The sequence below is a fragment of the Callionymus lyra genome, chromosome 18, assembly GCF_982586985.1.
Source record: "Callionymus lyra chromosome 18, fCalLyr1.hap1.1, whole genome shotgun sequence".
Lineage (NCBI taxonomy): Eukaryota > Metazoa > Chordata > Actinopteri > Syngnathiformes > Callionymidae > Callionymus > Callionymus lyra.
In genome coordinates this window covers 14,416,536-14,428,992 of record NC_141835.1, presented here as the reverse complement: position 1 = coordinate 14,428,992, position 12,457 = coordinate 14,416,536, and the positions used below count along the sequence as shown (strand labels likewise).

General features: G+C 40.4%; 1 protein-coding gene across 1 annotated transcript in view; it reads left to right on the top strand.

Annotated features, from left to right (window-relative positions):
• LOC148060598 (uncharacterized) overlaps window positions 1-10,748 on the top strand; it is a 51,899-nt gene extending 41,151 nt beyond the window's left edge. The window contains exons 3-5 of the mRNA XM_087779692.1: window positions 6,076-6,280; window positions 6,354-6,537; window positions 10,632-10,748. Coding sequence (XP_087635818.1) covers window positions 6,117-6,280; window positions 6,354-6,537; window positions 10,632-10,649 — 366 coding nt within the window. The 5' untranslated portion in view covers window positions 6,076-6,116 and the 3' untranslated portion in view covers window positions 10,650-10,748. The remainder of the gene's footprint in view (window positions 1-6,075; window positions 6,281-6,353; window positions 6,538-10,631) is intronic.
• The last annotated feature ends 1,709 nt before the right edge of the window (window positions 10,749-12,457 follow it).

The window sequence follows — 12,457 nt, the reverse complement described above, 5'->3', positions numbered from 1 at the left end:
ATGCCAGGACAGCTGATGATTCACGATGAGACCGACCGACGAAGACGAACGTGATTCATTTTTACGTTGAAATCTATAGACTCATCACTTTTATGCATTTCACAAACTGAAACAACTTACTCTTTAAATAATGAAAGTAAAAGTATTACTAAAAGATACATTTGGTTAATATTAAATTTACTTTAATTAAAAAAGAGTACAGCTATAAAAAGTTTCTGGACCCATTTTTTTGTTTATTTTTCTTCATACTTTAAAGCAGCAATGCCTAAGATTAGTTTGTCTGGCTCCCCCGGTGACGGAACAGTTCCACTGCAAAGTCGTGGCTCCTTTGTTGCGCAGTTGTCCAATTACCACGTGTTTTATTAAAATAATAAATAATGTTGACCAACCATTTTTCTAGTAGAACATAAACCAATAGTACACTTTCGAAGCCATAAAACATTTCAGTTGTTGATGTATCAAAGATTGCTTGATAAAATGAATGAAAGGTACTGATAAATAAATCCAAATGTGCAAAGACCCATTGGATACTCTGGACCTCCCTATATGCTGTGAAGTTAGTTTTCTGGGAGGGTTATAAAGTAATATTTATGTCTCATTATTAAAGGTGATTTGATATCTGGTTAAGAGGGTTTTATTTTGTAAATTGACCAAATGCACTTTATTTTCATAAATTATTTCGTGCCTGAACGATCCGGTACCGCCACAAAATAAAGCCACTTTTTTTTCAGTTGCAAAAGAAAACGCCTGCATTTTGCTCTGATTTATTTGCATTACTTCCATTTTGCAAGTGGCAAACATAACCCACTACCCCCGGTACTGGAGTAAACAATCATCTCAAGGCTGGTAAAACATATTTTACCTTCGACCAGATTGTCGAAGGACGTGCTGATCGAGTTCTACGCCCTCTTGTGCGGTCACTGTAAGAATCAGGAACCAGAGTATGTGGCTCTGGTCAAGAAGTACAAGTCTGATAAAATCCTATTTTAGATGACAACACTACACAACAACACAACTATAATGACAAATCATAAATAATGACTAGAAACCACTTGGCAACTTTTCTTTAATCAAACTTCTTGGAGTATTAAAAGTTCATAACAGAAGAAAATTGTAATATGAGCGTTGGAAAGGGTGACCTGTATCTCTCAGAGATAAGGTGGGCTCAGTCAACCAGGAGAGACTCAAAGTAGAATTTTGCTTGCAGAGAAGATTTCACTTGATTTGATGAGCTGCAGGAAGTTTCTGTGAAGATGAAAGTTTGGGCCTCTTGGCTTCGACTGATCAATTCTTGTCTCAAGATCTGTATTTTTTTTGGCTTTTGTCAAGTCTGGTGAAAACAGACATGTTGACGTATAAATAGACCTAATTTGTATGGAAGACAAAGCACTCAGAGGCTGTGGTCGCTACAGATGTTCCTCTGCGGCTGTTTGAAACTTTCCACTTGACTGTTTGTGGACGTTGCCAGGAGTTCTGAAGAGCGTCCGGTGTCACTCTGGCCCTGCGGTCGCAAGCTTGTTTTTCTATTCTTCGGGCCATTTCGTGCTGCACATGTGATACATGACGCCCTGTGTCATTCTCTGCTCTTGGAGGCCTTCCAAACGCCTGCAGGCACCTGAACGCTCACCCAGACGGACCACAACAATTGTTTCACATCCTATTCGTCTGCTCCGAAAACCTGTTTTTCCTGACTTTAACAACTCAGAAATCAATTCCGTCAGACGGCTCTAAAGGAAACAGCGAAGTTATGTTTGATCACACGCGGCACAAAAAAAGGGAACTCTAGAGTGATCATAGGCAAAAGGTCATCATGAGCAAAATATCGTAACAAGTTCCTCAAAAACAAAGCACTTTGCTTAGTCACCTTCCCATATATAAGCAGAAAATACGAGTTGACTTGACAGCTTGCTTTTAAAGGTGAAATATATTTACTTTAAGTTTTTCTTGATTATAATTTCATTATCTTGTATTGTATTCACATTTTTGTTGTCGCATCTATATATTTATTTTTTATTTGGCCTTTAAATTATACCAAAAAATACATGGGAAAACCTATTTTTATCTGCCTCTTACTTCAAAGAGGAAGTACAAATTGTAAAAACGTCCATGTCACATGTTTCAACCTCAAGGTACTTGAGTCAAATTGGGTCCCCCAAAGTACTTTAATATGGTTAGAGTAAGCTTAAAATTGGAGGATATTTTCTCTACAACATGTTTGAACAAAGTCTCTCAGTGGAGCTTGGAACGCCTCGATACTACCACAGAAGAGCAGAAAAGGGTTCACTCTTGGGTGAGGGATGCAGCGAAGGGTGTTGAGTTGACCCGACAAGAAAGTTTTTAACTGGAATTTCCCTTTGGTCGGATACATTTCCCTAAATGTCTCACTTGCTATAACGCAATAATCCAAAGTCTAAATAATATGTTCCGAAAGAATAAGTGAGTTAAGTTCCAGTGGCTTCACCATATGACTTTGTTAGTCATTATTCCATTATTCCAGGCGTCTTGACTTCTGGCGAGAGCCAATGGTTGCAACGATCCTCTGCCAAAATCGCTACTTCCCCCCCAATGGTTGGCCCTTAAGTCGATTTCTGGAACAGGTGTGACTGGTTCGACTCCCTCGTCAACATCTGCATCAATAAAGCCCTGATTCCGCCGTCATCATCTGGTTTTCCGTTTTACTGGATGAACCCGTCTGAGCACAATTACGATAATAAGCGTCTTATATTGCGAGTCATTAGAAGGGGGCCGTTAAATGACAGAGGTGGTAACCGCACTGTGACTCAGCGTTCACACACACACACACACACACTCACACCAACACACACACACACACACTGCAGCGATTAACGCTCATCCTGCACGGTAAAGAGGAGCGTTCGTGTCCCGGCATGTACCCTGACCTCAGCGGAGAGGATCCAGACGGTAATACTTCGCCGAAGTCCCGCCGCCAATGCAGGCGATTACATTGACTTTAGCAGTAAAAAAAAAACAACTATACTTTATTCAAGAGAGACTTTTTCAACACTAATGATGCCGAAGAGGTGAATGACACGCTGCTTTTCGGTATTGTCTCTCCGCCAGCTACGTCTCCACACGAGACATGAAAGACATCCACTTCAGAGAGCTCGCTTGAGCTTTCAACTTCAACATCCCCCCCCCCTCTCCTGGGACCCCGGCTCACTGTCAGAACAAAGTAGCGCCGCATCCTCACGGCATCGCTGGAAACACCGACGCCGGAGTGTGTCGGGCGAGCGTGAGAGAGGCAAGTCTATAGGAATTTATTTTTATGCGTCTCAATAGTCCCAACTATTAATGTTATTCCTTGTTTGGAAGCGAGCCTGTTACTGTTTGACATTTGAAATATCCGGATTCAAATATTATGGTTGTTGTGGGGGACGAGTGGTTCAAAATTCATTGTCTGTAAATTGTATCGACTCAGGTTAGCTTAGCTTGATTGTTTCATGACTCAGGCGTGTCCAGAGCTCTGGGCTGTTTGAAGAACCACGTTATTGTCAGAGTACGATGTCTGACAGGTGGTTCCAGAAGTGAGATGGTGAGATGTGACGCTGTGTGTTCATCGCTTGTGTTATTGTCACTAAAGGTTACCGTGGCGTGTCTTAACACAACTTTACTACTACTACTACCGTATTTTCCGGACTATAAGTCGCAGTTTTTTTCATAGTTTGGCGGGGGGTGCGACTTATACTCTGGAGCAACTTATTTGTGGAATTATTAACACATTATTACCGGTATATCATTTCACATGTTATTTTCACACTAAACCACAAGAGGGCGCTCTAGGCCCGTGTTGATAATTTCGACGTAGAAGAGGAAGCGCCACATCTTCTACCTCCCGAATTAGCGGAGTTGTTTAAACGTGACACCTGATGAAGATATCATTGGATTTTAGTTATTTGGAGTTACACGGATGGTTTGGTAAACTTCTTAGCATGTTATTTATGCTATAGTTCTCTGAATAACTCTTAATATGTTATGTTAACATACCAGGCACGTCAGGTCATGTAACGTAAGCATACCGTACAATAATTCAGCCTGTTGTTGCCTCTATTTTATTTTTATTTCAAATTGCCTTTCAAGATGACATGTCTGTTCTTGGTGTTGGATTTTATCAAATAAATTTCCTCCAAAAATTGCGACTTATACTCCAGTGCGACTTATATATGTTTTTTTCATTCTTTATTATGCATTTTATGGCTGGTGCGACTTATACTCTGCAGTGACTTATAGTCCGAAAAATACGGTACTGTACTACTTTCGTTTCCACCATCACGGTACGGCCAAGCAGATACTGTTTCAAAGTGAGAGCGGTCGACTAAATGGGGGATTTCTTATCTAACTACTTCGAGAGGAAGTACGGTATGTTCCTTCAAAATTCTGTGGTCTATGCACGAGGTCCAGTCTGCGGTCCGTGGCTGATGAACACATGGAATCAACCCATAATGTAAAGTCCTATATTGTAGCTGTTCTTCCTGTTTACATCAAAATGAATGTAAGCGTTCTTTCGTGGTCAGATCTTATGCTAGCCCGACTCACAGCGAGTTGGTAGAATGGGCCGGTGGAAGCACAACATAACAGAGTAGAGTAGAGCCGAGTTGGGTTGCTGCTGATAGTTGACCGGTATAGTTAACTCTCCTCAATATGACCAATGCACTCGCTCTTTTAAGTGTTCCGACACTATTGTTTGTGTCGTTACAGTGCACCAGACCAGACCCAAAGGATTTCCTCTTTATCCTGTTCTTGAAATATTTCTCAAAATATATAACGTTTCCTTTGCTAATTATCCAAGGATCTGGTAATAAAAGTTAATTAGAGGAATGTAATTTATATACATAATAATATGAAGTTATTTTCAGAAGTGTGTAACCAAATGATGGGTTGACACGGTACCGGTCAGTTGTGTCAGTCAGTAGCTAAAAAAGGTCGGTGACCCCTTTTGTAGTGGGACGTTTTACCATGTCAGTCTTATCAGTCCGTATCCGTCCTCATTTCCTCTTTTTTTACTTTCACTTTTGAGTGGAAAGTATTCTTTTGTCATGGTTGTTGGAAAAAAAAAAAAGAACAAGTGGTTTTGTTAAGTCATTTCACAAAGCAGAATATTTGAGTTTAATGTAGTGGAACGAAACCAGCGATGTTTAACCATATTAACTGGAGTGGACAAATGAAGCACTTAATATATGATAATAAATAATAAATGTCACTCTTGACTTGGTTGTACAAAAGAATGACTCCTAAAACTAAAGAATTGAGCCGTGGTGTAAGTGAGGTTGTTCAGGTGCCGCTCACAGCAGGAGGCCGTCGACACTTGGCCTGGTTCTGCTCAAGTTTATGCCTCCTAAAAGGAAGCGTTTTCCTCGCCACTGTCACACTGTACTTCACTTATTGTTGATTTTCTGCAACCCTTTTTTTTCCCTTTTCTCTAATATAGTCTTACTTTAACTGTTAAGTGTCTTAAGATAATTTCTCTAAGATATAACATTTGCTTTTAATGGATCTACTGACTCCTTCAAGAAACATCTTAAGACTTTCTTATTTGTGCTTTTCCCTGATTTTCTGGGACTCCTGTGTTTTTCTCGGTGTTATCTTGATATTTTTAGTGTATAGTGTTTAGTGAGGTTTTTTTTTGATTGTTTAAACGCTTTGTGACCCTGGTCTAGAAAAGCACTATATAAATATAAATTACTTACTTACTTAGAGAATGAGTGAGTGGTGTGATGACTCAAAGGTATGAAAGAGTCCGTGGAAGATGACTTTTGGCTTGGCATGTTCATAAGGATCATTAAAAAAAATGTATTTTGTTTATACCACAGCTCTGCAGATGTTCAGTGGTCAGGGTTTTGCAACACAGAACCTCAAGGGTGGCCCTTGGCCAAACTACTATGAGAGGGAATAAAGTAAAATCAAATGCAGATCACGAAACAGGTTGACCTGAGCATTGCATGGGTGAAAGTCAAACAAAGCTTTCAAGCTTCCAAGTGTATCTCTGCTGTACTTCTGAGGCCTGGAAAGAAAAGGCAGTCGTTGACCCCCTGAACTGAACCCCTTCTGCCCACGCAGGCAAACAACCAGTGTCCTTGCCAGCGGAAGCTTCCTTGAAGATGGACACATCAAAGAGCGGAGTCGTCCTCGGTGACCCGCCCGTGACCACCATGACTGGTTCTCTAAACAAGTTGGAGCAGCAAATCATGACTCTGCAGGTCAACGCTCCCCACCGCAAGAAGAAGAAGAGGAGGAGGAGGGGGTTTGCGGCGGCGGCGAGGAGGTGGTTATTTTTCCTCTACAGCACCTGCACTGGTTCAGTTTCACACCAGCTTCCTCTCACCACTTCTCCTCAGATGGAAGGCATTAGGAGCTGACAAGCGTGACTCCGATGCAGCAGAAACAGTGAGGGGTAGAAGACGAGAGCAAATCCACGAGCTCAACCGGCAAAGCCGTGCCACAACAATACTGCCACCTGGCTCAGCTGGGTGTTCGCTCGAAAGGAGGGGGGAGCTCCAAAAAGAGGTGGAAAAAAAAGAGGTATGAACTCGCCCAGGCGACAGGAGGTGGGTCTGGGCCTGTCACTTAGCTTGATGCATTAATCTGTTGACAAGCCCAGCTGCTACGTCTCTCGCCCGGCCTCCCGAGTCAGGGCCGCCCGACTCCGACTGTAGCCCGTTACCTGAGGCGACAGAAGCCTCCTCCCTCCAGCAGGCTCTGCTAAATTATAGCTTTTCCTCAGCGTGCGGTACTTGAGGCCACGCATCTGTGTGTACAAATGGGTTAACACATAAACACCAGTACATGCACTAACAGCCAGGAGTGGAAGAAATCCCACAAGAAGACGCTCAATTATTGTTGTTTTTTTTACCTGTTTTCTAGAGGGAATCTGTTCATCTGGCAGGAAACGGTTTACAGCTGATGTTTTACCGTAAAAAGAACCTGATGTTTATTTTATGTATCCTTCCTTACCCTTAAATTAAGTGTGTTTTATTTATATTTTATATTGTTGTTGCTCCTCGTCCTGACAACAAATTACTGTGCAGTTGATCCGTCAATTATTATTATTATTATTATTATTATTAAAGGGCACATAATGTGACGATTTAAGTGTCTCTTAAATCTCTATTGTACTCATCAGTATGTTTCTTTTTGCACAAAACTCTCATTTAATAAAGATATTTACATTAGAAAATGCGCCTAAGCCCCGCCCACTTGAAAGGGTCTGTTTTGGCTAAAGCAATATCTTGACCAAGCAACCACACCCACTCTGCTCTGATTGGTCAGGGGTCAAAGGTTGCATATAAACGAAGTAATACAAAAAAAAGGTTTGCTGCTTCATTTACACATTACAAAAACAAAGAAGAGCAGAAGCAAGTCTCATCATGTTTAAATAAGGAGGATTTGTGTCACACTGAACATGCAGGTTGTGTTTAACTCTTGGTGAATATTGTTATTTTTAGTAAATATGAATTCTACTCCAAACTTTGCGCACATTACTACATTGCACTTACTTACTGTGTTACGTTTCTTGGAAGTAGTCTTGGAGAAGACGTTGTTTCACATGTGGTGGTGAATCCAGTCTTGTTGTTAAAACAGTATATTGATGCCATTGATGCATTAATCCATCTGTGTTGTGCCAATTTGTGGTTTAAGAAATGACTGGTTAATTGGAAAATTACTCTGCAAAAGCAAGACTAACAAAACAAATAGTTTTGTATTCAGTTTAGTGTAAAGAAAACAAGATAATATTTCTTGCACTTGTTTTAATTGGACAATTTATGAGATGCCCTCCAGGCTTGGCTGTGTGAAAGCAAGCAAGACCTTTGGAAAATAGTGTTTGTTTCATTATTCTACTACACAACACGCAATGTCGATCGTTTGTACCATGTGATGTATTACGTCATCCCAGTTTGGTTTGCTACTTCATATTAGCATTATCGCTTCCTTGTCCGTGTGCAGCAGTTAAACATTTAAAAAGTACACAATTTGGTTAAGAGCGAAACAGAGTGTTCCTTGACACCTTTCAATCAAGCTGTCAAATCTAAAAATATGTATGCAAAAGGTGACATTTGGACGAGCGGAGAAAAAAAAAGGAAGTGGAGCACGCTGATCTTTCGTCAACTTTCTCTTGAGTTAAAACAAGCTGAGCGTTGATCGTGCTTGTGCTCGCGGAGAAAAAAACGTGACGTTCTTGCAGCAGGAAATGTTTGCAGAAGTAGAAGAAGGGATGTGTTTTGATGAGTGTGAGGAAGCACAAACAGATTGGATCTCAAAATGCAGTCACGGGAGACTCTTGTTGACAAAATGTGGCCACCTGTGATCATGATGTGCGTGAGACTGGATCTCTGAAGAAAACCTAAAATCCATACTTGGGCGCTGTATCTTAAAGTGAGAGTTGAAATGTCACTCATTTTCTACTCACCCTCGACTTAATGGTAATGTAGTCGTTTTTGAGAAATGTATGTTTATATGAAGGTTGCAAACGTAGCTTAATTTTATTTTGTCCAAAATGACACCAACATTTTTTTTAAATACCTCCATACTGCTCATCTGTAACGTCCATTTTATAAGTAAGGCCTGACATGAGAAATTCTAGCTAAAAGGCTAACATGTTACACAGTGTTTAATGTTAAAAACTATCTTAAAATGTAGACTTTTTTTTTTTTTTTTTTATATAAGGTGACCCAGAGGCCCAAAAATAAATGAGTTTGTGGTATCCCTTGTGTTGTCTCTGGGTCCGCTCCCATACATATGCAGCGGTGGTCATTCACCTTGACCCAGAGACAACACAAGGGATACCACAAACACATTTGTTTTCGGGTCACCCGTGTGTCTTTTTGGGACGAAGAAACGTGAGCTAGATTGCAACTGTTTTATGGACAAACATTTCTGCCTATGAGTACAAAAAAAACACAGATTACTCTGAAAATAATCCCAACCCTTAATCGACACGAGGGCGAGTAAACAATGAGTGAAGTTTGAATTATAAAGTTTGAACTATCACTTTAACTGTGAACAAAAACAAAAATGTGTTCATTGTCTCTCGCTGCGTGGGCTTCAGGTTCAGTCTGTTCCCTCTTGTCAATTTAATAGTTTGTATTTTTTTTTTTATTCAGATTAAATTCTGAGCCAATAAGGTCAACGTAACCTCCCTACAAACTTTGGCACAGGTAGAGATGGCTAACCAAAACACTTTATGAGCTCGCCCCGGGCGCTCTGTGTTGTTATTTAATCATTGATTTTCCTGAAGGATATAAAAAGAGATGGAGTGAAGTTAAGGAGAAGCTAATGAGTTCATCAGAAGGACATCTGGAGAAGTTAGAAGACACAGGTGAGACATTTCCAGTTTCAAAAGTACCTATTTCTTACTATAAAACACGTGCAAGTGGAAGGTAATAAATTCTGGTTTTGTAGCTTTAATGCTGGCTGACAACAGAAATAGCCACAATGATACGTCCAAAAAGCTTTACTCTGACTCAGAGATGTGACTTTATTCGACCCCCCCCTAACATATTAAAGCTCTCTTGATAATACAGCGTAAAAGCCTTCCAATATTTCAAGATAGAATACACAACCTGTCTCACTCTCCCATTTTCCCACATCCCGGCGTTGTCCTCAGAACAAACAAGAATACTTTAATGAAGAGGGACATGTGTATAGAAACGTCCTATGATTCACGCCACTCTCACGTTATTTAAGTGAGCGCTGAAGATAAGAAGAGAAAGATGTCGCAGCAGAAAAAGAGTCAGTGTTCTTGAGGTCTGGTCGGGGGGGTCTTTGATGTGGACCCGCCGGTGCCCACACGTCCAGCCCCCTCTGCTGCCAGGAAATTACGACGCCGTCCTCCGGGAGCCGCACTGGCTTCTGGGAGAGGCGGGTCTGTTTGATGATCACCAGAGGGACGGCGATGATTCTCAGGCTTTTATCTTCCACTTTTTGTTTGTGATTCATCCAGACGGCCGCGCAAAAAAAAGGCTGACGTCTTCGCGAGGCGAACTCGGACAATAAACATGTTTTTCATGGCGGTGGATAAAACTGAATTCGTGCACTTGTCGGATCAAGTTCATATTTTTGAAGCTTGTGTAAAATCGGGACGATGCTACCTAGCTACTTCAGATGATTGGCTAAATTATCCACAAGTATAAAGATGTGCCATAGTCTTTGGTGCACTTTGACCCGGAAGTGAATTCACAGGGAAAAAGAAATTCTGTATTCGATGATCGATCCTACGATACGATACGATATATTCACCTTCCGATACAATATATTTTAATACAATTGCATTAATACAATTGCGATTTAAGGGGACACTGAATTCTTCTGAGATCTTGTGATTCTTCTACACTATTTTGGTTTACTTAATAAATCTCAAAACCAAAATTAGTCCGAACATTAGCTTTAATAGCAGCTGGTACCTGTATCCTCTTGTCCTCAGTCATCGCTGGGATCTCGCAGGATGTCATTGTTCCTTTAGCTGTAGACGATGTTATCACTGCTGCCATATAGCGGCTGGAAGTTAAGTTAATTGAAACAACAAAATGAACAAGCTCTTGAAAAATTGATACTACTACTGATACAAAACCACAATCCAACTTTTGAATCCCCTTGAGACATCTTTTGTTATTTTTCAGTTACCAGAAGATCCGTAGCGCGACCCTTAAAATCCATCTACATCTGTGTACGCCCGGCACGAATGATCTCACCAGAGGGTGATGCAACGCAATGTAACGAGGTGAGAATTTATGAATTTAGAGTCGTAAACCTTCGTAGGTCATAAATATCACAACAAAAAGCAGATCCGTTCAAATTCAGGGATTAAAGAAACATTCTGACTTTGACTTTTACATGGTAACAACATTATTGCTGTTCCTCAAACCTTTGAATGGAATTCTCCCATACATACTGAGCACTAGAGGGCAGTATTTACACTGTTGCTTTTTTGTTTATAATTTAGGAGAAGAAGAAGATGACAATTCAGGAATTAGCTGAGCTAACATTAATGGAGTTCAAGGGTTATTTTCCGCTGTTCCAAAAACTTGTTCAACAAGCCAAGACGTTTTAATCGTATGAAAGGTGCTGTATTGATTTGATTGTACACTTTTTAAACGGGTGTTGTGACCCGAACTCCTTAATGCAAGTATGCATTTTCTCAGTGCCTTTCTGGTTACTTTTTTGCTGTTTTTGTTGTGCGTTTAAAGGAACTATGTGACAATGTATACATGTGTTAGCTGTGATGCTAACATGTGTGATGTCACCAGTTGCTCATGTTTTATTCAATTGTATAAAACTTACAAGTACATATTAGAGTATTCCTATTGTTTTCTAACTTGTGAGTGAAATAATATATATATATTTTTTTATCTACTTATCGTAGTCTTTAGCAACCAAACATTCCTATAGCAACAAAATGCTAATCTGAGAATGATCTGTTATTGAGTTCCTTTATAACTTTGATCAGTTAGTTCAGCAATTAATCTTGACCTTTAAAGTATATACTTTATTGAATATTGTTTTGATTGTTTAAGCGCTTTGTGACCCTGGTCTGGAAAAGCACTATGCAAATAAAAATAACTTAATTACTTACTTACATTTTAAATGCATGATGAGCTGAGGAAACCTTAATTCTGCAATTTTGACAGTGTTTATTAAGTTAGAAAGTAAGACTGGTTTTATTTTACTTAAGTCTCTGGCTCTGGATATAAAGTGGTATTAATGACTTGGTTAAGTGACAAGTCATATCTAAAAAAAGGGAGGTCAATCTGCCAGGGGCGGGTCTAAAGTTAGTGGAAAGTCATAGTGGCCTTTTCTTAATGATCGGCTAGTATTTTTTCCCAGCTAGTTAGGGTGAATAGCAAGGGACACTATGGCCAGAAGGCCGTTCCATTAAAGGGGACTCGCATCACACATTGACAATATCATCATTACACATCTGTATGGTCGACTCAAACCCCAGAGTTGCCTAAAGCTTCCTTCTTTATTTAAGGCAAGGGTCACCGACCTGGTGCCTTTGGGCAAACCTTCCAAAGGAGAAGCCCTTGGTCCTGTTAAAATATATATCTTTTTTATAAAATAACCGTCTTATTATGTTTGATTTTGTGTTTCCTTTTTTGTTGCCCCCCCCAGAAATATAGGTAATCATCCATAATAATATATATCTAGAAGTGTGACCCTAACTGGAGTGGCTCGCAGTTGCAACAAGGTTGCAAATGGACGTTGAAATCCCGAGATTCAAACGCCGGTTCACGGAGGTCATGTGATCGTGTGGAAGCCTACAACATATATCACTCCCTGTCGATCCCGCTCTCCCCTGGCAAGTGCAAGTCTCCTTTTCACTCGCACTGCCTGTTTTTGGAATCGTAACTCGAGGGGGGGAATCTGCCAGCGTTGGAACCCGCAACCCAACATCTGTCTTATTTCTATTGTGAGAAGTGCTTGGCACCGCCGCGCGTTTGGAAAA